This window comes from Chamaea fasciata, unplaced genomic scaffold, assembly GCF_029207755.1.
Source record: "Chamaea fasciata isolate MVZ Bird 193981 ecotype frontalis unplaced genomic scaffold, bChaFas1.0.hap1 SCAF_2, whole genome shotgun sequence".
NCBI classification, from domain to species: Eukaryota; Metazoa; Chordata; class Aves; order Passeriformes; family Sylviidae; genus Chamaea; species Chamaea fasciata.
The window spans coordinates 2908949-2935647 of NW_027094087.1; the positions used below are offsets into that span (position 1 = coordinate 2908949).

Below are 26699 nucleotides of genomic sequence, written 5' to 3' on the forward strand. Positions count from 1 at the left end.
TGCTCAGGGATATTTATTTCTCTCCTCTTTCATTAGCCATGGAAAAATACCAAGGTGGGATTTTTTAACACTTGGAAATTTTAATATTGCTTGAAATGCCAGGTTAAAAGGCTTTCCAAATTTGGCATGACAACGTGATGTAAAAATATTGTTGCTGCTTAATTAATTAAATGGGAAATGGTTGTTTATACTCAGCAATAGTGTGATCTCTCAGCAATAAATGTCCTGTTCACTTAACACATGGTGCTGCTGGTACATGATCAGCAAAATCTCTTTAAAGGAGGTTTGTTTTAATTGTATCGGGCATGTGTTTTTTTCTCTGTTTAATAGGGTTTGTAAAAATATTGGAAAGAACACGCTTTGTTAAATTCCCCACCAAAAATATTTGATAACAAATACTCTTTTGAAGTTGAAAAATAAACTTTGAAAGTTTAAAATGGTTTAGGACGTCAATATCTTTATGTCTGGTGAGCATAAAACCTCCAGGATGCATAAATTGCACAACATTCCTGTGCTATCTTAAGGAATCTGTAGAGGTAAGAGGAGGGACCTCTTATTTTCAAGAAACAGTGATGCTCTGCTGGTTTGAAGCTGAAGCTGCTTAATTGTGTTGATGAAGTGGAGGATAATTCAGCAAAGTAATGGTGTTAATGTTGAAAATAGATTAGATTTCACCTTTGAGTGCACTGAGTGTTACTGGCACAGAGAAGGCAATAAAGCCAACTTAGTTTAACTCAAATGTGTTTTGAAAATGCGGCTGTGACAGTGGTAAACTGTGCTTTTTTAAAATGAAATACAACTTTATGGGGGAGGTTGGGTTGTGGTTTGGGTTTTTTGTTGTTGTTTTTGAGGTTTTTGGTAGAAATCTCTATGCTCTAATCCCATAATGGAGTTTGTTCGGGTGGCTGACTGGACCTGCAGAGAATCCCTCACTTCCCTGGATTTTGATACTGCTTTTTCATCCTATCAGTAGCTAATCAGAAGGCAGAGTGTATTTATTAATTCCTCTAAGGGTGACTAAACCAAGTTTGTTGATGTTATTATTTTTTATTAGATTAAACGTCAAGCCTTTGATCAGGATTTGCTTTTGCAGTGTCCCAGTTCTGTGGAGGGATCCAGCAGTTCTGTGGTTTATGCTCCCTGTGTGAGCCTGCCTCTTCAGAATCCTCTCCCGTATTGTCAGATTTCCAAATTTATGCTGAAAACTAGCCTTTTAAAATATTATATTAATTTGGATGTTCAGATTTTGTTTGTGAGTTTTTTTTTTGTTTTGTTGGTTTTTTAAATAATGAGATACTTGCTACCCATGTAGCAATAAGTTCCCTAATGCCTTGCTACATTTTTTAATTAATGCATTTTAATCTGTGCAGAGTAGGCTGAATTGCCCCAAAAATTGGACATAAGATTGGTGCTAAATACTCCATCTTACACAAAGATGGGAAAATGAGAAATCTGATGTTCAGTGTGATACTTTCTGCAAATCTAATTGCTGCTCTCCCATGTTGTTATTTATTGCTGCCCATGGATTCTGCCCACGGAACAATTTTAAGACAATTTTCCTCAAGTGTTGATAGTATTATCTTTTACTGTCTCTTGGTATAAATGACTTAGAGATGTTAAACTTGTCATTTGGGTTTTTTTTACTGTTCACTGTTATCACCTAATTTATGTTTATGGGTAAATTCTTCTGGCAGCATCCTCAGGACTTACCTAGGCATTCAAGTTTAAATTTTCTTTACTTAGGATTATTTTTGTCCTTTCCTTTATCAGAAAGGAGCACACAGACCTCATATTATGCAGGCAAATGCTGGTTTTGTTTGGGATTAGTTGTGTTTGTTTTGAGTCTTTGTTTGGTTTTGGGGTTTGTTTTTTTTAAGTTAACATGGAGCATGTGCAATGGGAAATGCAAGTCCATGTGCTGTGACTGATATTTTATAGCAAGGAAATTTTTTGGGAAGGTATTTTGTCAGGAGAAAGCTACTTTCTACCTGTTATTTTGGTGATAAGGGATTATAGCTATTCATGTTTCACTTTTCTTCATAGAACACTTGCAGCTGGGCTTTAATTTGTTTGGTTTTCTGCATATTTATGTAACTGCTGATAACACTGCAAAGTTACTTTAGTGATTACTGCAAAATTGCTGCTGCTAGTGATTTTGAATGCTCAATATCAAATTTGGGGTGAACTGTAGTTCAGACTATTATTTCATACTGTTTCTTTTCAGTTAATTGTAACCTCTATCAAGGAAAAAGTTTCCACAAGTCTTTCTCACTTCCCAGTCCTCCAGTGTGTTTTATCTGTTTTGCCTGTTTCTAACCAGTTTCCAGCTGGGGATGATCTATTCAGACAGCTGTTTTCTTAAGTATTAAAACTTGGATTTTGAAAACTTGAGTTTTATTCTGCTATTGAAAGTACACCTCTTGTTTATTGGCTGATTTCTACTCTGCCCTTGGAACATAAAGGTATTTTTAATATATGCCGTTAAGGGAAGAGTATTGAATGAAATAGTTTCAGTGGTGTCATCATCTATGTTTATTTTTTGTTGCTACTGGGTAAATAATATTTTTCACTTCAGATTCAGGCATTTGACTGTATTTTGATAACAGTTAATTTCAGTTGCAGTTCAAATCTGGGGTGGAAGGAATCCAGCTATTTCTAAATATCACAATGTGAAAATGACTTTGATAGTAGATTAATTTTTTTTTCCCACTACATGCAACTAAAAATATCCAGTTCACTTGGTGTCTTGCTGTATTGCAGTGCAGTTTGTTCTGCCTTCTCTGCCTATCCAAATAAAGTGGTATTGATTGTGTCTTTGCACAGCACAAAGCAGTTCAGGAATACATTTCTGATTCGCTGTTTGGTTTTACTGTGGATTTTTTTTTTTTTTTTTGGTAGTTTCTTTTTGGAAATGACTTTTTTTTTGTCTCAGTTACATTGCTACTGTCTGTTAAATTGCATGGAGAGCTGTTTCTCACTCCATTCCAACAGGAGCTGGTTACAGGAGGTTTAGGTTACCTAAATCATTCTCTGGTTCTAGATTATGGGGGAGGAGTAGGGGGTGTAAGGATGGAGTTTTCTTTTTTATTCTATTTTTTCGTTAAGTTTTGTGCTAGCAAAAGTGAGACTGCAAATGTGACTGTGTATTTAGGTAGGAGAGGCAGCACTGAGAATGTGCTTTGTGAGTGTGTAATTAAGGATCATATTCCCCTATCCTGGTAGGGCTCTGCCTGTGGAGCTGAATAATATAAATATCCCTGTTTATGAAAAGTTGATGTACTTTTCCTGTAGAGGTAGTATTGAAACATTCCTGATGAGTTTTCTGACCTCTTATTTCCTTTAGGCATCCCATTCTGGATTGTTACTAATGGTGTCTGCTTCATGTGTGGACTTGTTTTGTAGAATTTCAGATTCCTGGGGGGAAAAGACCATTTAGAATTAGAGCAAATAAATATAAATGCTAAAAAAACCACAAGGCAATTAAAAATACTTATTATTTTGTGAAAAGTAAATAAAACATTTTTATGAATCCTGTCTTTGAGATTAACAGTATTTTCAATGCTTCCCAACAGCACGGGGAGTTTTTTGCCACACCGTTTTAGTTTGAAGAACCAAACTAAACTTTAGAACTTCTAAATGTTGAAGAAGTTCACAAGAACCGAAAAGTGTCACTTTTTTCCTTTGATCTTATCCTGTAGTTCATGTGTTTCTGTGAAAACCGTAAAAGTCTTTACTGTGTCTTGAAAAACAGATGCAGTTTTTCCTGAGAGCTCTGCTGAAGGGAAAATGGGAAGCAAAGTGAAGCAGTTGAGGGATCCCACGAGAGCTTTCCCAGATCAGTTTGGCACGGAGGAACCACACCAACTTTTGATATTTCAGTCAGTTCATTCCTTGTGTCATCTGCAGCACGGACAACACCAGCAGCAAATTGCTTTGCAAGGGTTTCTTTTTTTATACCTGACTGCAAGCCCAAACTTTTCTTTGGATACTTGAGTGTATTCTTGAGTGTTGTTCATGCACATTTCTATGTTGTTGATCATCTCCCCTTGCTCCTCCACCAGAACTGAGATCTGGATAAAGAGTTCTTTCACGTCTTTGATCTGGTTCTCCAGATTGACCAGCTCTTTGTGCCTCTGCTCAATCTCCGACAGCTGAGCTTTAGTAATCTTGACTTCAGTGAGGAGATTTTCATTGAAAACCTCCCATTTTCCTTGCTGGAGCATGTCGTTGACCTCCTCCTCCGACACGTCTTTCCCGGCCACCTCGAGCTGGCGGCGGATGAAGGTCCTGCACTTGTCCTGCCTGGCGGTGATGGCGTGGTTGTAGGAGAGCATGGCCTGCAGGTAGCGGTGGGACAGGAAGGCGTGCTGGGCTGCCAGGATCCTCACCACAGCCCGCGCTGGCCCCTGCTCCTGTTCAGCTTTCCTCACTGTCCTTGACAGCTCATCCAGACACCTGCGCACGTGCTCTGCTTGAACCTTGATCTCCCTTGCTACGTTGGATTCCTTCTTGAGGACGCTGAACCTTCTCATGGAGGACACCAGGCTCTTCTGTTGTTGGCTGAACTTATTGACTTCTTCCACCAGGTTGTTAATTTCGTTCTGGAGCTTCTGGATTTCGTGCAAGTGCCTTTCGGTTATGGGCTCTTTTTCATAAATAATGGCCTGCTGTTCAAACTCTTCCTGCTCTTCCTCTTGTACAGTTGCACCATTGTTTTCCCCAGCTATCTGCAGTTCCTTAGCCCTCAGTTTGAGCTCCTGCAGACGATCTCTCATGGTTTTTGTGGTCAGGATTCTTTCCTGTTTATTGGGTTTTGTTGTTTATTTTTTCCCCCTCTTGCGACACAGGAAGTTAATTCCAATATCCTTTTTGTTTGCCTTGTTTCATTGCACTGTAATCAAAAGGTAACAACAATCAATGTTAGTGGTTATATGTATATATGAAAAGTAGTTTTGGAGATTAGAGCCGCTTCCCTCTGCACCAAAGTGAAAGTAGCAATGAGTTGGAAGTGGAGGGGATTCTGAGCAAGTTGTGATTTGTTGCCCAAGGCCATTTTTGTGGTAAATTTGTGATGCAGAGCACAGAACTTAGAAGTGTGGAGAGGACTTTTATTTTGGGGAGGAGGAGAGAAGTAACTCCAATTATTTTATCGTTATTCTTTACTTGATGAAAACTAATCAGCCTATAAATCTTTTTGGAAATAGAAATAGTGCTGTTTTTGGATTCTCAGTAGGAAATATTTCAGTTTTCCAGATTGAGACAAACTTTGTAAGAAAACTGTTCTGGCATGAATTTAGATTATTAATTTGGCCACATTCAAAAGCCTTTCTCCATTTTCCTTGCCTTTTCTTGCCTGGACAGTTAGATAGTAACTGAAGCAGTTAGCTACAACAAAACAGAACTCTGATCATTTAAGAACTCTAATAATTTAGCATGAAAATAAATTAACTTTTTATGTTTGAGTTTTTGTGGAGTTGAATCCACATCACTAATGTCGCAGCATGAAGAATTTCTAAGCCTTTTTTGAATTACTGTTACACTGTCATTTACATTCTTCATAAAACTGATGCAAATGTGCATTGTGAACCACAGTGGGCTACCATTCAGTGCTGTTTTTTATTTAACAGAGAACAGAAAACAGAAAGCAGTTTTGTTTTATTCCCTAGCTGTTGTGCAAGCTTTACTGGAGAGATAATTAAGAGCGAGATATTTCCTAAACCACGCCCGATGGAAACTAAGTTCAACTATTTTTAATCACAGGGAAGAAGGTATTTTTCTCAAACTCTACATAAATTGTTTCCTTGGACTGTGATCAGGAATGGAAAATTTCACTAAGAAGTAGCATGTTCAGGACTAGAAGATTATGGGATTTTTTACTTAGGGTCTTCTGGTTCAATCAGATGTGTGTCTTTCAAAGGGCTGTTCAAGCAGAAAGGTTAAACAGCACAGTGGTGTCTTCTGGCTGCTTCAGAGCTTTTAGGGCATTAAAGAGGTGCAACTCTTATTAAACCCTGGTTCTACAGGTATTTTTTCTTAGCAAGCAAATGTAGGATTTTTTAATAGTATCCAAAAGCTGCATTTTTAGAATTTGCAAAGGGTCTGTGCAGTAACCTGTCAATATGCAAATGATTTTCTTGTATTTGAGCCGTTCCAAATGAAACTGCTGTGGTGTCTCTGCTCCCCTGTGCATATTTAAAGTCTCTAAACAGAATTTTGTGTAACTCATGGAGTTGAGCAGTGTGGACACAGACTAAAGTCTGGCTTTCTGCAGGAGGATTAGCTGAGAAACAAAACTTGAAATGCTTCAGAGGTCAGTCATGAGAAAGAATGTTGATATTCTACCCTAGTGTGGATTTCCCTTACTGCTCTTCCCCCTCCCCCCCCCCCCCCCCCCCCAATGCCTTAATATTGCAATTTAGTGTTTGTTGATTCACATCAAGACAATCTCAAAATCTTGGCAATCATCAGAAGTTCCAGTAATGTGCTGAGACTTGTGATCAGACAAGTGGGCAAGTTATTTATTGGAGAATGTTATTCTGGAGTGGGGAAGATGCAAAATGTATTAATTTCATGACAGTAATGCCTCTCTCCGTTGCTGAACTTTTCTGGGGATGTCCCCATGACAAAAGTCAGGCAGTTTCTCCCAGGTAACATTTTTCAGGAATGTTCCAGAGATGCTTGGCACCAACAACAGGGAAAGTTCAGCCTGGGGCATGTGAAAGGACCCAGGGCTGCTGAGCAAGGCTTCCAAGAACTGACCTGAAAATCTGTTCCAGTCCAGCCTCACGCATCTGCTGATCCATGTTAATTTAGCAGGGCTGGGCAAACCTGGGATTAAAAGCAAGTTCTAAGGGCACCATAAATGCTTATGCTATGAGGTGACAAGAATTTCTTGTGTCTAAGAGCATTGGTTTGCTCTTGAAATAGGCTCTGTTCCTTGGGGCTGGAGGGAGGAACCTCACAGAACTGCAAAACAAATCTGCAAATATTGTTAAATATCAAAGAAGTGAGCAGAAAATACGGGAGATTTTTTTTTTTCTTGTTTAAAGATCAGTCTCACAAAAGACTGGAATGTAAGCAATCGAGTCTTAGTTTCATATCTTCTCTGCTGTTGGGCCTGCCTTCAAAGCCTGCCACTGAACAGCCTTGCCAATGATTGTGCTTGATTATACTGGCAATTGGAACATAGGCTGGTTTCAAAGAAATGAGGATGTCTTCGTGACAGAGATAACCTTGGAAATCTTTGGCTTGGCTTCTCGAGTGTTCCACCACAAGCTCTGTTCATTTACTGACTCCTTGTTTTGTCCTACGTGTTTGTGTATAGGGGCACATCCTGTTTTTCTTCTGGCTGAGATGAAAGCACCTCACTTTCCTTGAAGTGTTTTTTCAGTAAAGGGAGAATATGCCTGTTCTTTGGAGTGGAGTAAATGGAATATGGGGACTGAAAGCACTCCAGTGACTTAGTGTGGCCCCTACATTCACTGCCCATTGCAGTGTTATTATCATGCAAACCTATCGGTGATTAGGTCTGTTCTTCTTGAAGCATCTTAATTTATAGCTATGTGTAGTTATAAATAGTTGACAGGTTCAGAAATACAATTTTCACATCCTTGTCAAATCTATTTTGAGAGTCTTTGCCTTCTGATAACTTGGCTGTGTTGCTTCTCAGGTACAGGGTTACGTGAATCTCTCCATTTAAACAGATGCCACATGGGACTGAGGAAGTCTTGATAAAAACTTTAAAAAATAAAAATTACTTCAGCACACTGACTGGGGGAATAATGGGTCCTGGTAGCTGGACCACCATTAGAATGTCTCATGATGGCAAAGTATGTCCAGAATTCAAAGATAATGAGATTGACAGAAATGAATTTTTTTATATTTTCATCTCCATTAAAAAAAAAACAAACAAAACATGGCAAGTTGAAAGGTCCACTTGCTTAGTTGCATCCACACAGAATATGCTTCCCCCTGTCTGATAAATTTATCAGTAGAGCCAGGAAACATGGAGCCTACATCCAAAAATAAGATTTGGGCTACAGTAAGTTAAAAGACATAATTGGATATGTGAAGCAGGAAAGTTAATTGTATGGAACTCTTTTGTTTCTGCTTGTAGTTGGGTTTAATGGCTTCTTATTTGGCTTTGCTGGATTGTTTTATTTCTTCCCCAGTCCCCAGATTACCAAAGCCTCCTGCTCATTTAAATTTTTGCTTTTGTTCACTATTTCTCGCTTTTCAGCGCTTTGATTGAAATGCCTGACAACAAAAGCTCTGTTTCTATTTGATCTTTGATACCATTAGCCACCTTGCCTTGGTTTTAACGTCCTGCACTCTTCTGGAGAAGAGGACTTGCAGGCAATCAAGGAACAGAATCCTGTCTTTAAGAGCTCTTTGAGATGTATGATCTGTGTTCTGGCTCATGCTGCCTTCTTTACCTCTGCTGAAACTGATGGGGTTTTGTTTGTTAGTGGTTCTTTTTGGTATTTTTTTTTTTTTCTAATGATTGCACCAAAAATAAGGATAGGTTTGTTTTCTTGACCCTTAGCTATGAGTCACTTAAGGGCACTGGGTAGGTGATGCTTTCAGGCAAAGGAATTTCAGGTTACATGTAATCTGAAACATTTGGTTTTGCATTATTATTATTAATAATAATAATAATAATAAGAAGAAGAAGAATTCATTTCCAAGCTGCAGTGAAATTATGTGGCAGCTCTGTCATGTCGTGCCAAGAAACCCATCTAACATTTTTGCAAGCACAATAGCAATGAGTAAATCTTGGAGTCTTACTCTGGAGCTTGGTTACTGCTTCAGTGTCTTAAGTCAGCAACAAAAAATTAGTGAGAGCCATATACTATTTAAATGAATATAGTTCAAAATCCTTATAGTAGTCTTTGGGGAAAGCTGGTATTTTGAGTTGAAATTCAGTTTGTGCTCTCTCGTGTTCTCACAAGGAAAGAAGGAACTTGTTTGGCAGCGTTTTGGAATCTTGCCCTGTTACTCAAAGATGTGTCTGAAGTAACTAGAGTAGGATATCCTGCTATAAGTTACATTTATTTTCTCCTTTGTTTAAAAAGTTTCCTTTAACTAAAATACCTTGTAAACAAACGTGCCTAAACCAAGGACTATGAGACACAAAGTGGCTGGATGAAAATATCCTCTTAAGCATCGCTGTTGTAAGATAAGTCCTTGGAAAAACATACTTTAAAATAGTTTTAAGTTCAAGTTTCTGTTTGTGGAAAGTGTGGGAGTGGTGCAGCAAGAAAATACAAAGGCAGAGAGCTTGACCTGCCTAAAAATATGCCCCAGATGAGATGATAATGCAAAATCAGTAACACTTTCAGCAAAGGGGATGATCACAACTTCTCTCTGGGCAACCTGTGCCAGAGCCTCACCACCCTCACATGTTAGGAAGAATTTCTTCCTAACATGGGATCTAAATCTTTCCTCTTGCATTTCAAAGCCTTGTCCTATCACCATGTGAAAGCTGCCGCAAGACTCCCCAGGGAAACCAAAATTACCAGTACGTACGAGAATAGAAATGCTGCATTTGAAGCAAGGTAGCTTGGGAATCCTCTAATTAATGTGAAATGGATTGTGGGAGGTGGAGAAACATGGATATTGAGTAAAAGCAAGAAATTCAAATGTAGTAAAGCAGACCTGAGTATTCAAAGAATTCATTAGGTGGGGAAGAATTAGGCCAGAGTTGCTGCAAAAGTGCAACCAAATCATGCTGCCCTGGAGTGAGTTTTCCAAGATATATGGAGAGGGGAGAAACAGACTTAAAATACTTAAAAGATGTTCTTGGGCCTTTGACCACAAATCTGTAACACAGTTGTGTTGTAGGAGATGCAGCTGTCTTGTGTTGGTGTTTTGCTATTTGTGAAATATTTGATTCTAAGATACATACAGTGAATCAGCTGCAAATCTGAGCTTGTTCCTTGGGAGTTTTGAAATCTTTCTTAGGATTGTGTGGCTCCAGGTGTAGACTTGAGGAAAAGCATCTAGCAGAATTTCCATGTCTGCAGACATTCCATGATAGTTTGGGTAATAGGAGGTGAGGAGTTCATGCTTTTGCAGTGACATTAATCCCAGTGAGGGTGATGGACGCTGCACCTCACTGACAAAACAATGATCTCACTCTGCAAGTGGCTTAGTCTGCAGCTAATTCTCTGTAATTGGTAAGAACTTCATGTTTTGATGGGGATTTTTTCACCTGTTGAACCAGAGATTTACTGTCAGAAAACCTAACAGAAACCTAGAAAGAAAGTTGTGATCTCCTCTGCCCAAAGATCACATCGTTAAAGTCCAAATATTGATGTATTTTCAAGCAGTATTTGAAAATAAAATAGGAGCAAGAGAAAGGGCTGCAGCAGAACAGAGTACAGGTGGAATTGTTGCCATTTAATAGGATATATAGTTTGAACTCACACTTAACAGGTTTGTATTGCTCTAAGTGATGTGAGAGATTTGTCTTCCTGACAGTAGGACTGCAGACTCGGGATTTGTGCCGTGCACCATCCCACCTGCTTTACATTCCCATTTCATCTCTGTCACACCACAGAGCCGCCTGTCACAGCCTTGGAACTCACCTGTAACAAATGTGAGGCAGGGCTTTTAAAAAAACATACAAGCAATTTGGCTATACTTAGTTTGCCGAGGGTTTGATATATCAAGCTGAAATAGAGTATAAGAAAGCCATTTACTTTTTTTTTTTTTTTATCTTGTCTGAAAGTATATTGCTATATCATTTATTACCATTTGTTTGGAATTACACATCTGGAAGCTGAACATGACTTTCTTTAGGTGAGCCCAGACATCGTTGGCTGCAGCCTGTTTGACTAAGGTGGGATTGAACCGATAGCGGGGCAGCGTGTGTCAAGAAACATTTTCAGTAAATAGGAATATGATTCAGCCCTGCGGTGAGAATGAGGGCCACTTAACAAAATGAAATCAATTATAATTGCTGGTGTTCTTGTGACCAGTTCAAAAGCTAATATGAGACTGAAGTTGCCTAGAGACATTGTAAACAGGAGTTTAGAATCTTAGTTTTAACTGTTCTCTTATTTAGATGTGACCTGGAGGAACTGTCTGGGGAAAATGTTGACTTACAGAAAGGTCTCCTACAGCTCCCTGAAGTTGCATGAAAGCAGGCCGATAATCTTGTAGCACTTTATTCACCTTTTTTTTCATTATAGTTTACCATAATAGTCAAAGTATTGTTTTGCATAAGAGTTGAAGGCATGAGTTCAAATAAGTCCCTTTATTTGAGAAAGAGCCACGTGTCAACCATCATATTTACTGGACCACTTGAAACTGTTCGTCTGTTCTCCTGTTTGTTTGTTAAAAGTATGAAGAATTTCCATGACTTCCTCAAAATGCTCGTGAATTGACAATAGTTGAAGAAGGAACAAGCAAAACAAGCAGACAAGTCACTTTTTTTTGCCCCTGTGTGGGTCAGGAGTTTGATTTTCACGGGTGTTAACGTAAGCAAAGCATAAAGAGACAAAGCTTTTCATTCTGCATCTGCTGAGGCCTCGCTTCTCTGCAATAAAACATCCTTCTGATGTCCACAGGATTGCCCAAGAAAAAGGTTAATGGATGAGAGATAAAAGAATCTGAAGGGAAAAAGGGTAGAGGAGGAGCATTTTTAAATAGAAGATTCACTGTAGAGTGAAGAATATGGCATTGTTCTTTCCCCTTGTTTAGACTGCTGTTAATTTCAAAGATTCTGTCTTTGTTTTCCCAGCAAATTCCTTCCCTCAAAGCTACGGCTCCTTGAAGTAGCCTTAAAGACTAATTCTTGATCTTAGCCAAACCATTCTCAAAAAGATCATTTGCCTACAGTTGCTTTCAATCATGGGGATAATTCTGACACTGTAATATTTTGACCTCAAGGATGCTTTGCTCTTTGTGAATTTTGATGGACACTATGCAGATCTGACCCAAAATTTTGGGGTTGTGATTACTAATTCGGAGTAAATATAACCCCCAAAGCAGCACATCTGAGACATTTTTACAGATTTTGTATTGCAAAGTAAACTTTTAATACTGGTTCGGTTTCTGTTGGTTTTTTTTTCCCTCTTTGCTCAGTAATTGAGATTTTATAGACAGGTCAAGGAACTTCCATAGCATTCAGACGTTTTTCTCTGCCAGAAGTGGCTTCTAACAGAAATATTGCACTGAGCTGTAGATGTCAGTTGTGCCAATGCACACATAACACTCCCTTTCCACTTTGTTTCCCGTGACTCTTGAAGTTCAAAAGCTCTCCAGTTGCTTAGAAATATCCTACTTGATCTAAAAGCAGTAGGTGCCAACTTTCTCTTTATTTCTTGCACATGACGTACGTTTGTTACACTTAGACAATTCAAATATACTTTATGTGAAACTGAAATAAGCCAAGCATGATTTTATAGATGAAAGCTTCTTACTCAGCAACCTTAATATGATAAACTAACAGCCACTCTGCTGTGCTTTCAAGTATGTTTTGATATATACCTCCTACAGGTTTTTAAACATGAAAAATTGCTATAGATGAAGTTCAACTGACTTGGAAAAATAAAATCAAAGTCTGTCTTTTAAGATAACTGATGTATTCCCTAAAGAAGGTGCATTTTTGCATAAAACTTGCCTGAAACCCTGGTGTTTGTGTACAAGAGCAGCAGAGCTGTGAGTCCATACTCACCCACAGAAATACTTAACTTTTTGCAAGGCAGACATATATTCTTTTTAAGTCTTGACACTTTGGCACATTCCCGTTCTAAACCCCACTACAAAGCCTTTTCCAGATATTTGCAAATTTAGAAACATTAAGTAAGAGGAGAGTATTTACCTCTGAATCCTGTGCTGGTGGCTTTTACCCTTTACACAGGAACTCCTGAGGTTAAGCTTCAGTATAATCCCCAAAACATTTTTCCAGAATATTCCCTGAGTAGCATATCTTGAATAACATTCCATGAAGTATTTCCTTCTTTATTCCTGCTTCTAGTTCTTGTCTCGTTATCCAAGTGTGATCATCCTCAGGAGTGGCTGAGTGAGAGAGAAACTGCCTTCTGCAAGTGCAGGGCCAGGCAAATTGATTACTTTGTGCCTGGGGAATCTGGTTGTGCCTGTTCGAAAGCCAGCCCTGCTGGGAGGCGGATCCCTCTGCAGTGCCCAGGAGCAGGAAGTGCCTTGGAGCAGCTCCCCTGAGAAGCTGCAAGTGGAGCAGTGGAAGCACAAGTGTTTGGCTTTCTTCTGCACCAAAGCATGGAGGGAAAAGGTATTATTGAGGGTAGATGGATCTGTTTATAGGGGACTAAAAAGGCTCTGCAGGATAATGCATTTTACTCCAGTATCTTAAAAATACTTGAACTCCATTTAGAAGTTTGACCTGAAGTCTGAAGTGGTCAGGGATGTCCAGCAGTGGATGGACCTCAGCAAAACCACTTCAGTTCCTTAGGGAGATTAGGCAGAGACAGCTGCCTTTCCAGGTACAGCACCTCAGCAGTATTTTTGGAATGCAGTCAGTATTGCTGCAGAGAAAGTGAAAGCTAATTGACCAGAAAGACAAATCTGACACCTTTCAAGGTGTTAGAGGTTAAAAATCAGCAGCTACTGCGAGCTGTGGGATGTTAGTGTCAGATTGCCACTGAGCTATGCAGCTTACCAGCATTTCATTCTGCGTCAGCTGTGCTCTGTAGGCTGTGCAGAGCAAGAACAGCAGAAATAGTGGAGTTATTTAATCTTCAGGTGAGAGAGGAATAGGCTGTGGCAACAAACAGTGCTCGGAAATATTTCCTTCAATTAGATCTAGATGAATTGTCAGCACTGCTGAGGAATGCTCTTTGAGACTAAGAGGCAGCACAGTAGGATTTTCAGACTGTAACAAAATAGGTTATGTGGGGGAGGAAAAAAAGTGGAGGTAATTGTTTCTGGCCTTTTAATTACTTTCTTGCATTGCATCTCAGTTTTTCCCTGGTCTAGCTTTGGTTTCGTAGCTGGATACTGAGGGGACAAGTCTTGTTCTGGCTGGTTGGTGAAAAGCAGCAGTGCCAAAGTATTGCAAACATAGTGAAAATACCCCAGGTTCTGTATATGCATTGAGCAACAGTTTGGGGATCCCTGCACTAAATCATGCAAAGCACTGTAGAAGTTCTCTCTTTTAAGAAGTGGGAATTCATTATCGAGGAAGGGCAAGGAGAAGAAGGGCTTTGTGCTCTTTCCAGCTCTGCAGGCCAAGCCAGCAAAGTTTGGATTATCAGTAGGACAGGGGGATTTTGTCCTCAGGATGGTGATAAATAAGTGAATGGTTTGGACCACAAATAGTTAAGGATGGTGAAGATTGAGAGAGACTGGACATTTGAGAAGCTGCTTTTCTATGGCCTCCATAAACAAATTCTACTTGGAAAGGAAGATGAAAGATTAGGTAATGGCTCGTGGCTCATGAGGGTAATGGTGACAAGGAGTGTGGGGGTTTGGGCTGTAGATGCAACAAAGCTTTTTTTTCCCTAATGTTTTTGATGCTGAAAAAATCTCTCGGGAGTAAAATAATTAAGAGTGGAAGCTCTCACACTGGCATTCTGGAGAATATGGAAGAATAAGGTCTTAGATCAGATTAAAGTGCTGACAAGTTCTGGTAACTATGGAGTGAATTCTTACCGCTGTTCCTTCCCAGCAAGGAATTAACATAAATTCAAAGTACAGGCTTTGGCCTAAGTTCCCTAGAAGTCATTTGAGTTAATGATAATGACTTCAGATTTCAGGAAGAAGACTATGATGTCTGGTTCCAAAACCTTCTGCCACTGAGCCTGTGGAAGCCAAATATTTGTCTTCTTGTCCAGAAAATTGAGTCAGAGTTCTCATGTCATTGAAATATTGCTGAATTTCAGAGGAACGTTATCTTAGTGGAATTCCTTTATTAGAGGGGAGCAAGTAGATACTTCTTATTTTTAATGCTGTGCAGCACTTAACTTGGATTATTAATGTTGTAGAAAGTGCAAAATGCGGTTGGATTGTATTTTTGTACTCCTAAATGAATGTTTGTCTTCTAGAGTCCTGTTTCCTACCATACATCAGTGACAAGACAATGATCTTCATCTTACAGAATACTTATTTTATGACATATGTGGGGTTTTTTACTTTCCACTATTTAATAAAATACAGGTTTTAGATCCATTCATGCAAGTTCCTCTCTCTACACTTTAGGTTTTACTCAGGAAAAACAAGTTCAAAACATTGGTATCGGAGAGAAATGCTGGGTAGCAGGCAGAGCTGAGATGATCCTGAAGCAGTTTTACACAGGGTTTGGGAAGTTGCAAAACTGTGAACTTACATCCAGAGGCTCCAACAGATTGTCCCGTGTTGCTTTAGGTGTAAAGCAGGATGATATTTTTCATTTTCTTAATTGTAAATATGATTGCTTTCTCTAGAAATAGTATTAAACTATTACTAGACACCTTAGTTATTATCTAACGTGAGTATCTGCTGCAAATGGTGCATGGACTAACATGCTCATTAAGTAGAAAAAAATAATTAAAGCTGAAACAAGGAATTTTATCTTTTCTTTCTCACTCTTCCCCTTCTTCTTCCTAGTTCTGTCACAAACTCAGCTTTTGGAGGTGTGAGAGTCTGTCCTGTGGCAGGATGCTGAGTGTTTCTCTTGATCTCCCCTCTAGGCTGGCAAACAAGCAGGACAGAGAAGGAGCTCTGTCAGAAGCAGACGTAATCGAGTCCTTATCTCTGGAAAAGCTGGTTAATGAACACAAGTGTCTCTGTCAAATTGTAAGTAGATTTTAGGATGCTGTATTTTCTCCTATCTGTGTAAAGCTTCTATTTTAGGTAGGAAATTGTGCTACATGGCATAAAACTGAAATTTAGATGTAGTATTCGCTGTCTTGTTAAGAAAAAACCTAGCAGGAAGTCATTGTGGCAGGAGCCAAAACCAGAAATCTTTATGAAAGCTAATTAATATTGGTCAATATTTCAGATAGTATATCCAAATTAGTAGTCCCTGAAATTTTTCTTAAAGCTTTTGTTTTAATCTACCAGTGTCTTAGGTAGGGCTTTACTTCCACAGTCTTTTTCTCATGGCAGTAAAAAACATTTTGAAAGATAATGGGAGTTATGCTGTTATTAACCAAATTAAGACGGCAGTTTTACAAAACCATTTCAACTTTGCATTTTAAAATTAAAAAATAATTAAAATTCATTAGGGAGATTTGCAGAATTTATAGAGCACTACACATTGCTATTATTTTCTCTAATAGCTGAGTTAGAGCAGGGCTTAGCTCTGTTTATTATGTCATGATTATCTGAGTGCTTTCCTTCAGTTAGCGCACTTTGCACATACAGCAGTCATAAAAATTAAAATTGCAAGTTCATCCTTGGTTTTTTCCAAGGAACTTCTGTGCCAAAAATATTTTCTTGAAAAATACTCAGTAGGAAAGGATACTAGTGTATTCCAATACCTCTGAATTGCTTAATTTCTGACATGTGCCAGTAAAATGCTCTTCTTGTTCTTTATTTGTATTTTCTGTGTGATTAGGAGAGACGCCAGATCACACACTCTGTGTGACTGTTTCATACTCTAATGGACACCTTCTTTGCCAAGCTCTTTAAAGGTGAACATGATCCCAAATTCCTTCAGTAGGATGTCTCCTGGGATCAATTTAAACAGAGGCATTGTAAAACAAGAAAAAAGTTAGGCAAGGACCCAAAAACCTTTTGTTCCTTCTTATTCTTTTAGTTAGTTTCCCACTGGATCTTTAAATTTCCTCACAAAATTTTAAAGCAAATGGAAGGAGTCATTTGTCTTGCTGTTGGACAGTGTCAGTGAGAATGACCTTCTTCTTTTTCTTATTTAATACGTCTGTATATTTCTAAATTTTTACAATTTATAACCAAACTGCAGTGCTCCAAAACATTCTGGAAAACACTTCCCAGGAGCTCTTGAGAGAATGTCTTTTCCACGTTCCAAGCTTGAATCAAGCCTTGTCTCTTTTGTCCCAATTAAAGCCTATTTTACTTGTCCTCCTAACATGAAAAATTAAGAGGAAATTATTCTTTTCCTATTTGCAATTTCACCTTGTGTTTTTGAAGGCTATTATCCTATCTCCCTGAAGTATTTTAATCTCAATAGAAGCACTCTTGGTCCTTCAATTTTTTTTTACCAGATGTGTTTTCGTAACTATTTTCAGAACTATTTTCTCAATGAGGTTTGCATTTCTCTTTCAACAGATTTGCCTAGATCATATTTCTCTCACTTGCTGCTGAGAGTATAATGACTAAAAGTTTTACTCCAATTGAGGTGCAGTGCCTGTTCTGATGTAAAAGATTTGTTTGACAGCTTTTCTGACAAGTTCACAGGAGATTTTATTTATCCCCCAGGTGCTTATGAACTTGCTGAACTTTTTTTCCATGAAATGAAGCAAAGCTGATTCTCTTTCATCTCGGATTTTTCCATTTTGATTGATAAATCTAGCATGGACTATTTATAACCCACACTTCTCAGTGTTTTACAAGCTTCACAGTAAACAGTAACTGTTCAGCTAATTTCTTGTTTCCAGTCAAGGAATGTGGTCTGAACCACAAATATTTCTTCCCTCCTTCTCTGTATATTTACAGGAACCTTGCTCAGCCATCATGGGCTGTGGGAAAAAAATTGATAAATCAATAAAAAAGGGATTATTTTGGCTTCTCCATATCATAGCAAAAGATTTTGATGCCTTAAATGAGCGTATCCAGAGAGACACCACAGAGCAAAGAGCACTTGAGGAGCAGGAGAAACTGGAACGAGCTGAGCGAGTCAGGAGGATACGAGAACAGAGGTATTTCCTACTCCATCCCTTCCTCCCTTCTCTAAGAGATTTGGTTCATTCCTGTGCATAGATCTTCAGGAAACCAGGCTATCCAGGATTTAAATCTTGCAAGCCAACAGTCTTCCTTGAAGTTTTTTGCCTCTTCATCCCCTTTATTTGATTTGCTGCACGCTGGAAATGTACTGTGAATGAGAACTGCGAGGTGGTTGTGGAATAAATTTGGCCTTACTAATAGAACTTCACAGAAGACTGACCTAAAAAAATAATTCCTGTGATTTAATCTGAAGTTACTTTCTAAAATAAAGTATTAAGTTAGACTCTCTAACCCATATGTAAATAGCGAAGACTAGATATGAAAATTTATTCAATACTATGCTTAATAAACTTCAGAATAGCCAACAGGTGAGGCATGAAGGAACTAAAGATGATGCAGTGAGGGGAAGCAGGGTAAGTGATTTATTACTCCCCTTCAAAGCCCTTCCTGGTCTTTAGCAGCCTGCTGTGGTGACTGTGAAGAGCTGATGTGAATCGTTTTGCTGGGTCATTCCTAAGATATTTGCTGAGCACCCCCATCCTCTGCTCTGCCTTATATAGGCAGAGAATTTTGAGTCTCAGTAAACTGTGAGAAGTAGCTGAGAAGTGTCTTGGACTATATTCTGGCTGTTTTGGTTTAAATAAGCAAGTAAATTACTAAAGAACATTTTAAACAGCTGGAACTTGACATGATCTTCATGTATATTTCATAAATTTCTAAAAAAAAATTGGTTTGCTCCTAATCTGCCACGTGTCTCTGCACACACAAAACCTCCTGACCACGTTGGATTGTGTTGGGTTTATGCCACACTGAGAGGTGTGGTGGGGAGGGCTGACATTGCTCTCCATAAAATTTATGGCATCTTCATAATTCTTTATTCATGCTCCCTCTTTCCCCTCCCCTTGCCCCCAAAAACCCCCCCCCAAAACCAAACCCTAAAACCTCTGGAACAACATAAACCCAACAACAACGCCAAAGGGAAAAAGAAGAAGGGAATGCAGCTGAGGAGGAAGACCCTGAGCCTGGGAAATGTGGAAACCCCTTCCAGCCTATCTCTGCCGTCATCTCGGAGGTAGGAGGACAGGTGGAAGTCTGGGTGTGTTTAGAACTACCACTAACAAATGTCTGAGAGGCAATGAGAACAATGGTCATTTGGAAAGAGTTGTTCTGTCTGCACATCACTTTCTTTATTCTTATTTTAATCTTGGCAACCTTGCTTTCTGTGCATTGAATCAATGTTTTCTTGATAAGAAAACCCCAATTATTGATTGGGGAGCAAAAGTTTTGTAGACACAGTAAAAGAAATGTAAACACATGACTGAAAATGTTTCCTAATTAAACTCCTGGGCTTCAGAAGTGGAAAATATTCAATGTCTATTAATTTCTTCTAAAGTGTTTTATAAATGTGGTGAGTCATATCAAATCTTCCTGACTTCTTCAGTTATTCAGATTTGTAAGCACAACCTCTTTCCAGTTGAAAATAGACTTCTGAGAATTTTTATTAATTTTGAAATATGAAAATCACATTCATATATTAAAGTTTTCTTAACCTACATTCCTGAGTTCATTTTTTTTTTAATTCAGTTGCTCAGAGATAACACAATCTAAAAAGAAACAGGTAAACTTTTCCAGCAAGTAATTCAAACATTTGCTTTTCAGCCTGTCATTGAGGTTGTATGCCCCAACAGGTATTTATCCAAACTGGGACAGCATTTTCTGGAGACTTAGGCTCTGTGCATCTGTATTTTTTTAACTAACGCATTAAAAAATAATTGAGGAGAATGAAAGTAGAAGGTTTTTATGGATTTTTTTAATAGGACCAAAAATAACACAAGAAAATGGGTAATAAATCTAAAGATCCTTTTGTTTTATAATTCCCCCACCCTTCCTCTGGATAGGATATTGGAAATTTAATTTCTTCATCTATTTGAAAATAAATTCTATCCTAAATGTAGGATATTTGGAGAATACTTTCATTTTTTAATAACCTTCCTGTCTTACTAGTCGGTTTACAGCATTAGAAATCATTAAAAAAAAATCTTGTCCTTTTTGTTAGAATGAAAAACAGCTGGAAAAGGAAAAAAAGAGGCAAAAGTTGGAGACTGAAAAGACTACAACTGTCTTGAAATCCCAAGGAGAGCAGGACCACTTATCCAGCAGCAGCAGCCAACACACCAATGACAGCATGCTGGAAAGGTGCAACTCCACAACTGCCCAGCTTTTGCAGCATGCAGAGGAGAGTGACCAGCAAGCCTCAGAATGCCTTGACTCAGGTAAAACTGCTGCCTTTTAAGTCATTCCATGGGATTTTTCACATGCTTCCTCCTTCTGTCCATATTATTTGTCATCATACCGCATACCGATGTCATCTACGGGAAACACAAAAATTCAGGAATAGGTTATAGAAGGTAAATTTCCTCATGGAAACGTAGAGTTTACAAATATTTTATGCCCACAGTTGATTTTCTAGAGCAAAACGCTGTGTGATTTACATTTCCCATAATTTTATGTCTAAGCTTGGACTGAAAAGTCTGATGCATCTCCCCAACAATTCAATTAGAATCTAATGTAGGATATTACCTTAATACAACTGCAGGATATGTAATGTCTTATTTCTGTTGGATGTAGATAACAGTAAGAAAAAAAGTAAAAAACCAAGATTAAAAAGGGGCCACAGAGTAGAACCTGTTAATGCAGAGGACTCTCTTCCCAAGAATCCTACACCACCAGCAGCTCTTCCACCAGGTAAGTGTCAAAACAAGAATTGATGTCTCAGTTTTGTGGTTGGTAATCCTTTAAAAGTCTCACTTGTGAATGATGAAACTGGACTGGTCTTCATACAGGGAGGAGCTACTAAAACTTCCTCTCTAGAAAATCTTCGATGCAGTTTCCCACTTCATGAACTTCCAGCAGTGTTGATTTGGCCTCTTCCATGGGGGAAAACATCATTTTCCCAAAAAAGAGCCAGAAACTTGGTTACTCACTGAAGTGATTTAAAAATCAATATTTTTAAGGTAAATCAGTTTATTTTTGAAGTATTTCATCATTCTTCACCATGGATGCAATGTAATGCATAGCTTGGGCATTTCTAACTGCTCTTGATTTCTCCCAAGGAGATGTGGTGTCTGTAGAGCTCAGAATAATCCAGTGCAGTCCTGGAATGCTCTGACAGTTTTTGTTTTCCTTTAGTTGGATGGGGATCTCCCAAACTCAATAGACTTGGAAAACTTGAGCCTCTTGGTGAAACACATCATCCTGGTAATGGAAAGTATTCGGGGTTTTGTACCTTTTTAAACCATTCTCTATTGTCCATTCACTTCTGCATTCACTTCATTCTTCGTCTGTTCTTCATTTCTAAATTCCAGTTCTCATTGACCAAGGGCTTTCCCTTTTGCTTAGCAGAAAGCATCTTTTTGATTTTTTTCAAGTCTGATTTTTTATTAGGGAAAAACAACGAGTTCTCTCCGATTCCCTCATAAAGTTTATAAGGGCATGAGATATCAGAAGCTGTTAATGATCTGAAGTTATTTGCACCTAAAAATTATAAAGTGGCACATTGCAAGAGTAATGGGGGCAGTTACTTGAAGAGTCCAAATACATACTGCATTTTAAATGAAAACTTTTAACTGGAAATATCAAGGTGCACTAGGCAGAGTCTTGATTTCTTGCTTCACTAGTGACTAATTTCTATTTTTGGAAGATTGTGAAAGATAATAAGAAAATTGTTTCTCTTATATTGATATTACATTTTTTTTTCCTGAGTTTGAGATGATAGCGTCTTCATTTTTCTTATTATTTTCATTTTTTCAAAATTTGAAAAGTGTATTTGGAGACATCTGGAACACGAGAACAAGGAGCTTTTCTGCCAGGGAACCAAAAGATGCCGGAAGGGGAAATTAGATCACTAAACTGAAAATATTTATTTCTCGCAGGAATGAAATTAATGTGATTTTTTAATCTTAATTGTAAACCCATCTTGCTCTTTTTTTTTTTTTTTTTTTTTTTTAAGGCAAATAGAGAGAAGGTGACAAGAAAGGAAAGCCAGATGAAGAGGTAGGGAGGGGAAGAAAAGAAACTCAGTTTTTATCTGTGCCCAAGGGAGGTGTTGCATTCTGTAGGAAGAGCATGGGTGGGACAAAGAGAAAAAAACCTGCTTCACTTAGGTGTTAATTTGTAAAATAAGTATAATTATTAGATAACTTTGGAAGTTAGCAATGGCAAATATGTTGGTAGGGAAATTATCTCTTGAGCAGAGGTGTACGAGCAAACTTGAAGTACTCAGAATTTCCAGCTGAATTTAAGGCATTGCCTACTCTGTGGGAGATTTATTCTTTTTTTCCAGGAATTTTGAACCACTCACAAGGTTCACACTTGCAAATCCTAGCAAGAAAACAGCTATTAGAAAAGCACTTTTTATAAATGCAAAGAGTTCTTTGCATACATAGCCCAGCACTGTCAAACCTACAGTTTGGTTTGACAGTAATATATATAACAACAATAATATAAAAGTGTTCTCATTTTGCTGATTAAATGTTAAGGATAATTAAAACCTCGATCCTACAGACAGGTCCACGTATTCTTAAAGCAGTGCAGTTTGCTTTGTTTGCTTTTGTTAAACTTAGCTCGGGAATGCAATTTTAACAGAAGTTATTGCACCTGTAGAACAAGTGGGATGTATTCTTCTTGGGAAACGATGATTTATTAAAGCTGAATTTTGTGTTGGCAGGCCATCAAGGCTTTGCTGGGGAAGAGGTGGTCTGTATAAACAAAACTGAGTTTTGAATGCTTCAAAAAGCTGCTTTTATTTTTTTCCTGATTTCTACCTCTTTCCTCTTACCATCTTCCATATTATTTTGCTTGTGAAGTGCTTTGCATGTTCCAGTCTGCATGGGGTTTTTTATTTCATATCCATTACAAATGTTTGAGAACATTAGTTACTGTCCTCTGACGTACTTAGTAACTTTGTCTTGTACAACTTTACCACTTTAAATCCCTTTATTGATGAAAGGAAATGGTGCAGTTTCATCTAAAAATTCTGAAATAGTTCTTGTAGAAAGTTATTTGAGCTTGCAAGATAAATGCCACGCATAGACGGTCCCAAAACTTTGGATTTTGCACAGTGTTACTGTCGTTTAAAACTAGATTGCAGTGCAGCCTTGACTACAGCAACGTACAAATTTCAGTGCTTCATTTTTTCAGTTGCTATTTGTACACTTTGGATTTCTCCTTCCCTATTTTTAGGGATGTTTACAGATCCCCTTTGAGCTTGATCTTGCAAATGCTGATGCATGTATAACAAAATGTAATTAAACCCTCGTTTGGCCAGTCCATCTCTAGACGTTAATTAGCACTAGGATTGAAAGTTTGCTTGGAGGAATTAGCTCTAAACTCATGGAATACCTGAATTTCATTAAGAGAGCAAGAATTTAGTAAAGCTTCTTTGAGCCAGGAGGGTGGTAGGTGACAGATTGATGTGGTTTTCTCCTCTGGAATTTCTTCCACAGATTTCTATGGAAAGCCTCTGCCCCCGCTGACTCTACGCCAAAGACCCAACAGTGATACCCATGATGTCATTGCTTAACTGGAGCACAAAGAGAATTAAAAAAAAAAAATATCTTTAAAAATCTGTCTTTTTTTTTTTTTTTAACCTTGAAGGAAAAATTTTTACGTGACATTTTATCAGCATATGACAACTAAACATGGAGTTCATCCTGTTGTACTTAGGTGGTCAGACTTTCTAATTTACTTTTCACGTCACCAGCTCTTCTTCAGGATTTATTTGGTTTCCTTGTGAAAAGACATGGCTGTAAACCTGAAGAAAAACACCTTCAAGATCCCATAATACTGGATTGCACATTCCCACTGAGACCTTTCTCCAGGTGCTGTGCAGGGGTTGGTATTTTTTCAGGGAATAAATGATTCTAAAGCATTTTGTAAGATTCCTGTATGATAGGGTGAATATAGAAAGGTTAAACAAATATTAAATATATTTTTCTACCTTTTTATAAAATGAGTTGAAAGTTTTGAGTGGAGCTGTGTACCTACTACCAATAAAATGATACCTTAGGGAGCATTAGAAAGCTGATAGTCAAGTGCATAAAAATCAAGTGTGTTTGACTCTTATATTTCTCTTACCAATACCTTTTCTTAGGTATTACATTACATATTTCATATTTCTGGCAATCTGAAGCAGAGGGTAAGATAAAAAGATTTAAAACAAATACATTTTATACAAAATAACACTATTTGAACTGTCTGGAAGTTTTATCTGTTGTTTTCTTTGTTTTTTTAACTGAGTTTGGCATAGGAAATAAATTCTGTGGAAAAAAAAATAGAGTTGAATACTGTATTGTCTACGACAACAAACGAGGAAATTGCACTAGTGGGGAATTTGCACTAATTAAGTCATCCATTTTGATGGGAAACTGAATCAGCCAGTATGCAGATGACCTCACACAGTTTTTAATCTCAATGATACTAAAATACCATATTTCAAACTAAAGAAACCACGAATTTTTAAGGATTTATGTAACATTCCTTAAAATGTGTTGAAAATCACATACAAGTGATACCTAACCAACAAGGGTTACAATTTGTTACATTGCTATTTAAATGTTTTTTTACTGTTACGTTGGAGACAACCAGTGGTGTATTTGTAAAGGTTCATTGTTCTGCCACTAAATGACAGACAGGATGAAGCTCCCATTCAGGGGGGTGGTTTGGAGAAGCAGAATTTGATAATTTTGTATCATGCTCTGTCAATAACGTGGTTTTCCCAAAGGAGTTTAGATGTTGAAACGATGTGGTGTGTTAAATGTTCAGCACTTTGGCGCTGGAAATCTTTGCCATACTCCCCTTGCAGCAAGGAGTTTCACAAATATCTGCCATGTTAAAATGAAATGATAAAGATTATTAAAGAGTAAGGTGGAATCTATTCCAAACTTAGCATCTTAAGGACGCTAAATTTGGAATAGGTGGAGAGGTTTATTCCTCTGTGTTTGCTAGTTTAGAGAAAACAGGAAACAGTGTCTATGTGACTACCAGCATGAGAATACTTTTGTTGTATTCTAATACTGTGACATGATTCAGTTGAATTACTCTCAGGATTTGGTCATTTTCCCTTCAGACAACACGAATACTAAGTGGAGGGGAGGTTGCACAAAAATTTTGATGTGCAGTCTCAACTTTACTAACACTAGCTCTGTTACCATTTAAGTTTTTGGCTTAAAGGCTCTACTTTTGCAGACTTACTTTTTTACAGCTTCAATTTCTAGGAATGTATTATCCTTTTGTTTTCCCTCTTTCCTAAAATAATATCATGGGAGTCTTTATTAAAAATAAAGCTAAATACTGCTGTGGTAAGGAAATTTGAGAAACTAAAATGTCGATGTTTATATATGAACTGTGCGTTCTGTGTGTTGTGTGCGTGGGCACATGTATCATTTTTGATTTTTGCTTTTAAAATAAATTTTATCAGTATGTCACCAAGGTACTCAAAAATGTTTTATAAGGTTTTGTTTTATTAATACGCTTTGTAATTATTTACTATGGTGGGGGTTTTTTTCAGTAATTTATACTGCTCTGACTTTTTATTTGCTCAAGATGTCATTTATGTATAGAATAAAACTAATGGAAAGCATCAACATGTTGCCTGTATTACCATAAATTTACAGTTTTTTGGAACTAAGTCTAGACATTAATATTTAAGGGCTGCAAGTCTCACGTTTTTAAAAGTATGAAATAGAGACCTTATAGACAGAATCTTTGCGTATTTTTGCAGGAGAGATGTGATCAAATTTAGAATATAGTGAGAGATTGGCAATAAGTTGGGTGTATATGTATACCTATAAAGAGCTTTGATAGTGCATTTAATATTTGAGAGATAAAAGTTTTGCCGCTGTAAATTGAGAGCACAAATTAGATTTTGTCATCCACAGCATCACATTTGAAATGTATCCGTGCATGCAGCTATTTAAATACAGGAGTGGTAAGAACACAGAAATTCACTATTTAAGCAGAATATTTTGCATTATCTATGTGTAACGTCTTAAGTACATTTTAGACAAAATGTTTTAAAGGTAAGTTAAAAGGATCTTCTTAGAAGGAACAGTAATGTTCACGAACTGAATTAATGTGAGAGACTCAGTGCTTCAAAGTAAGTGTTTCAGATTGTCTTCCCTTTTAGTTACATCCTAGAATCCACAGAAAGACATTACTCATAGATTTAAAGGTTTTAAAATCAAAATTATTGGAAATAGACATTGTTGGTATCCATTAGGTCTCTGATGGACTGTAACAAGGTAAACAACATAGATTCTTTTTTTCCCCTTTAAGTGAGATTCAAGCAGTATTTTTTTCAGCAGTACATTCCAGTATTTCAGTGGAAAGTTTAGCACTGTAACTTCAGGATGCTGCCCAATAACTTTGCCATCATGTTAACTTCTTGGCTCCTGGGGTTCAGTCAACTCGAAATACTATTTTGAATAAAACATACCCACCAGTATTTCAATAGATGCATTTGTAGATGGAATAAGTAATGGAGCCTGTTGTAAATGTAATTCGAGAGAAGTTTATCTGCAGTAGCACAGGAGAGAGATACAAAATGCGTTTTTGCTGTTTGGCTGTGATGGTGCTGATGAACTGATGAGGCAGAGTCCTTCCTTTGCTTTGGTGCAAATCTGGTTTCAGACGCAGTAACACCGATGGCACCATCTGTCATATGATGGAATATAGCCATAGATTTAGGGGAAAGTGACTCATTCAGCAGACATTTTTGTGTTATTGGTAGGGTGAAATTCAATTCTTGTGTATTTTTGCTGGTATGGTAGTGGCCTTGGCAGAATTACAGCTGCAGAGAACTACTTTTTATA

General features: G+C 37.8%; 2 protein-coding genes across 8 annotated transcripts in view; one reads left to right on the top strand and one right to left on the bottom strand.

Moving 5' to 3' along the window:
- The window catches only part of ARL13B (ADP ribosylation factor like GTPase 13B), a 31392-nt gene extending 6063 nt beyond the window's left edge, over positions 1-25329 (top strand). For 3 of the 7 annotated variants that reach the window (XM_066207776.1, XM_066207781.1, XM_066207790.1), the window contains 7 exons: positions 15654-15759; positions 17602-17804; positions 18808-18901; positions 19886-20102; positions 20458-20574; positions 21019-21087; positions 23334-25329. In XM_066207776.1, coding sequence (XP_066063873.1) covers positions 15654-15759; positions 17602-17804; positions 18808-18901; positions 19886-20102; positions 20458-20574; positions 21019-21087; positions 23334-23410 — 883 coding nt within the window. In that variant the 3' untranslated portion in view covers positions 23411-25329. Of the gene's footprint in view, positions 1-15653; positions 15760-17601; positions 17805-18807; positions 18902-19885; positions 20103-20457; positions 20575-20672; positions 20816-21018; positions 21088-21838; positions 21883-23333 lie in introns of those variants that run through there. The other 4 variants (XM_066207785.1, XM_066207799.1, XM_066207786.1 and 1 more) reach the window with 4 other exon arrangements.
- Positions 758-13067, bottom strand: STX19 (syntaxin 19). Its single transcript, XM_066207822.1, has 2 exons — positions 12830-13067; positions 758-4891 (listed from the first exon to the last, which is right to left on the bottom strand). The coding sequence occupies exon 2, from the start codon at positions 4773-4775 to the stop codon at positions 3897-3899; it is 879 nt and encodes a 292-aa protein (XP_066063919.1). The 5' UTR covers positions 4776-4891; positions 12830-13067; the 3' UTR covers positions 758-3896.
- Positions 25330-26699: the final 1370 nt, after the last annotated feature.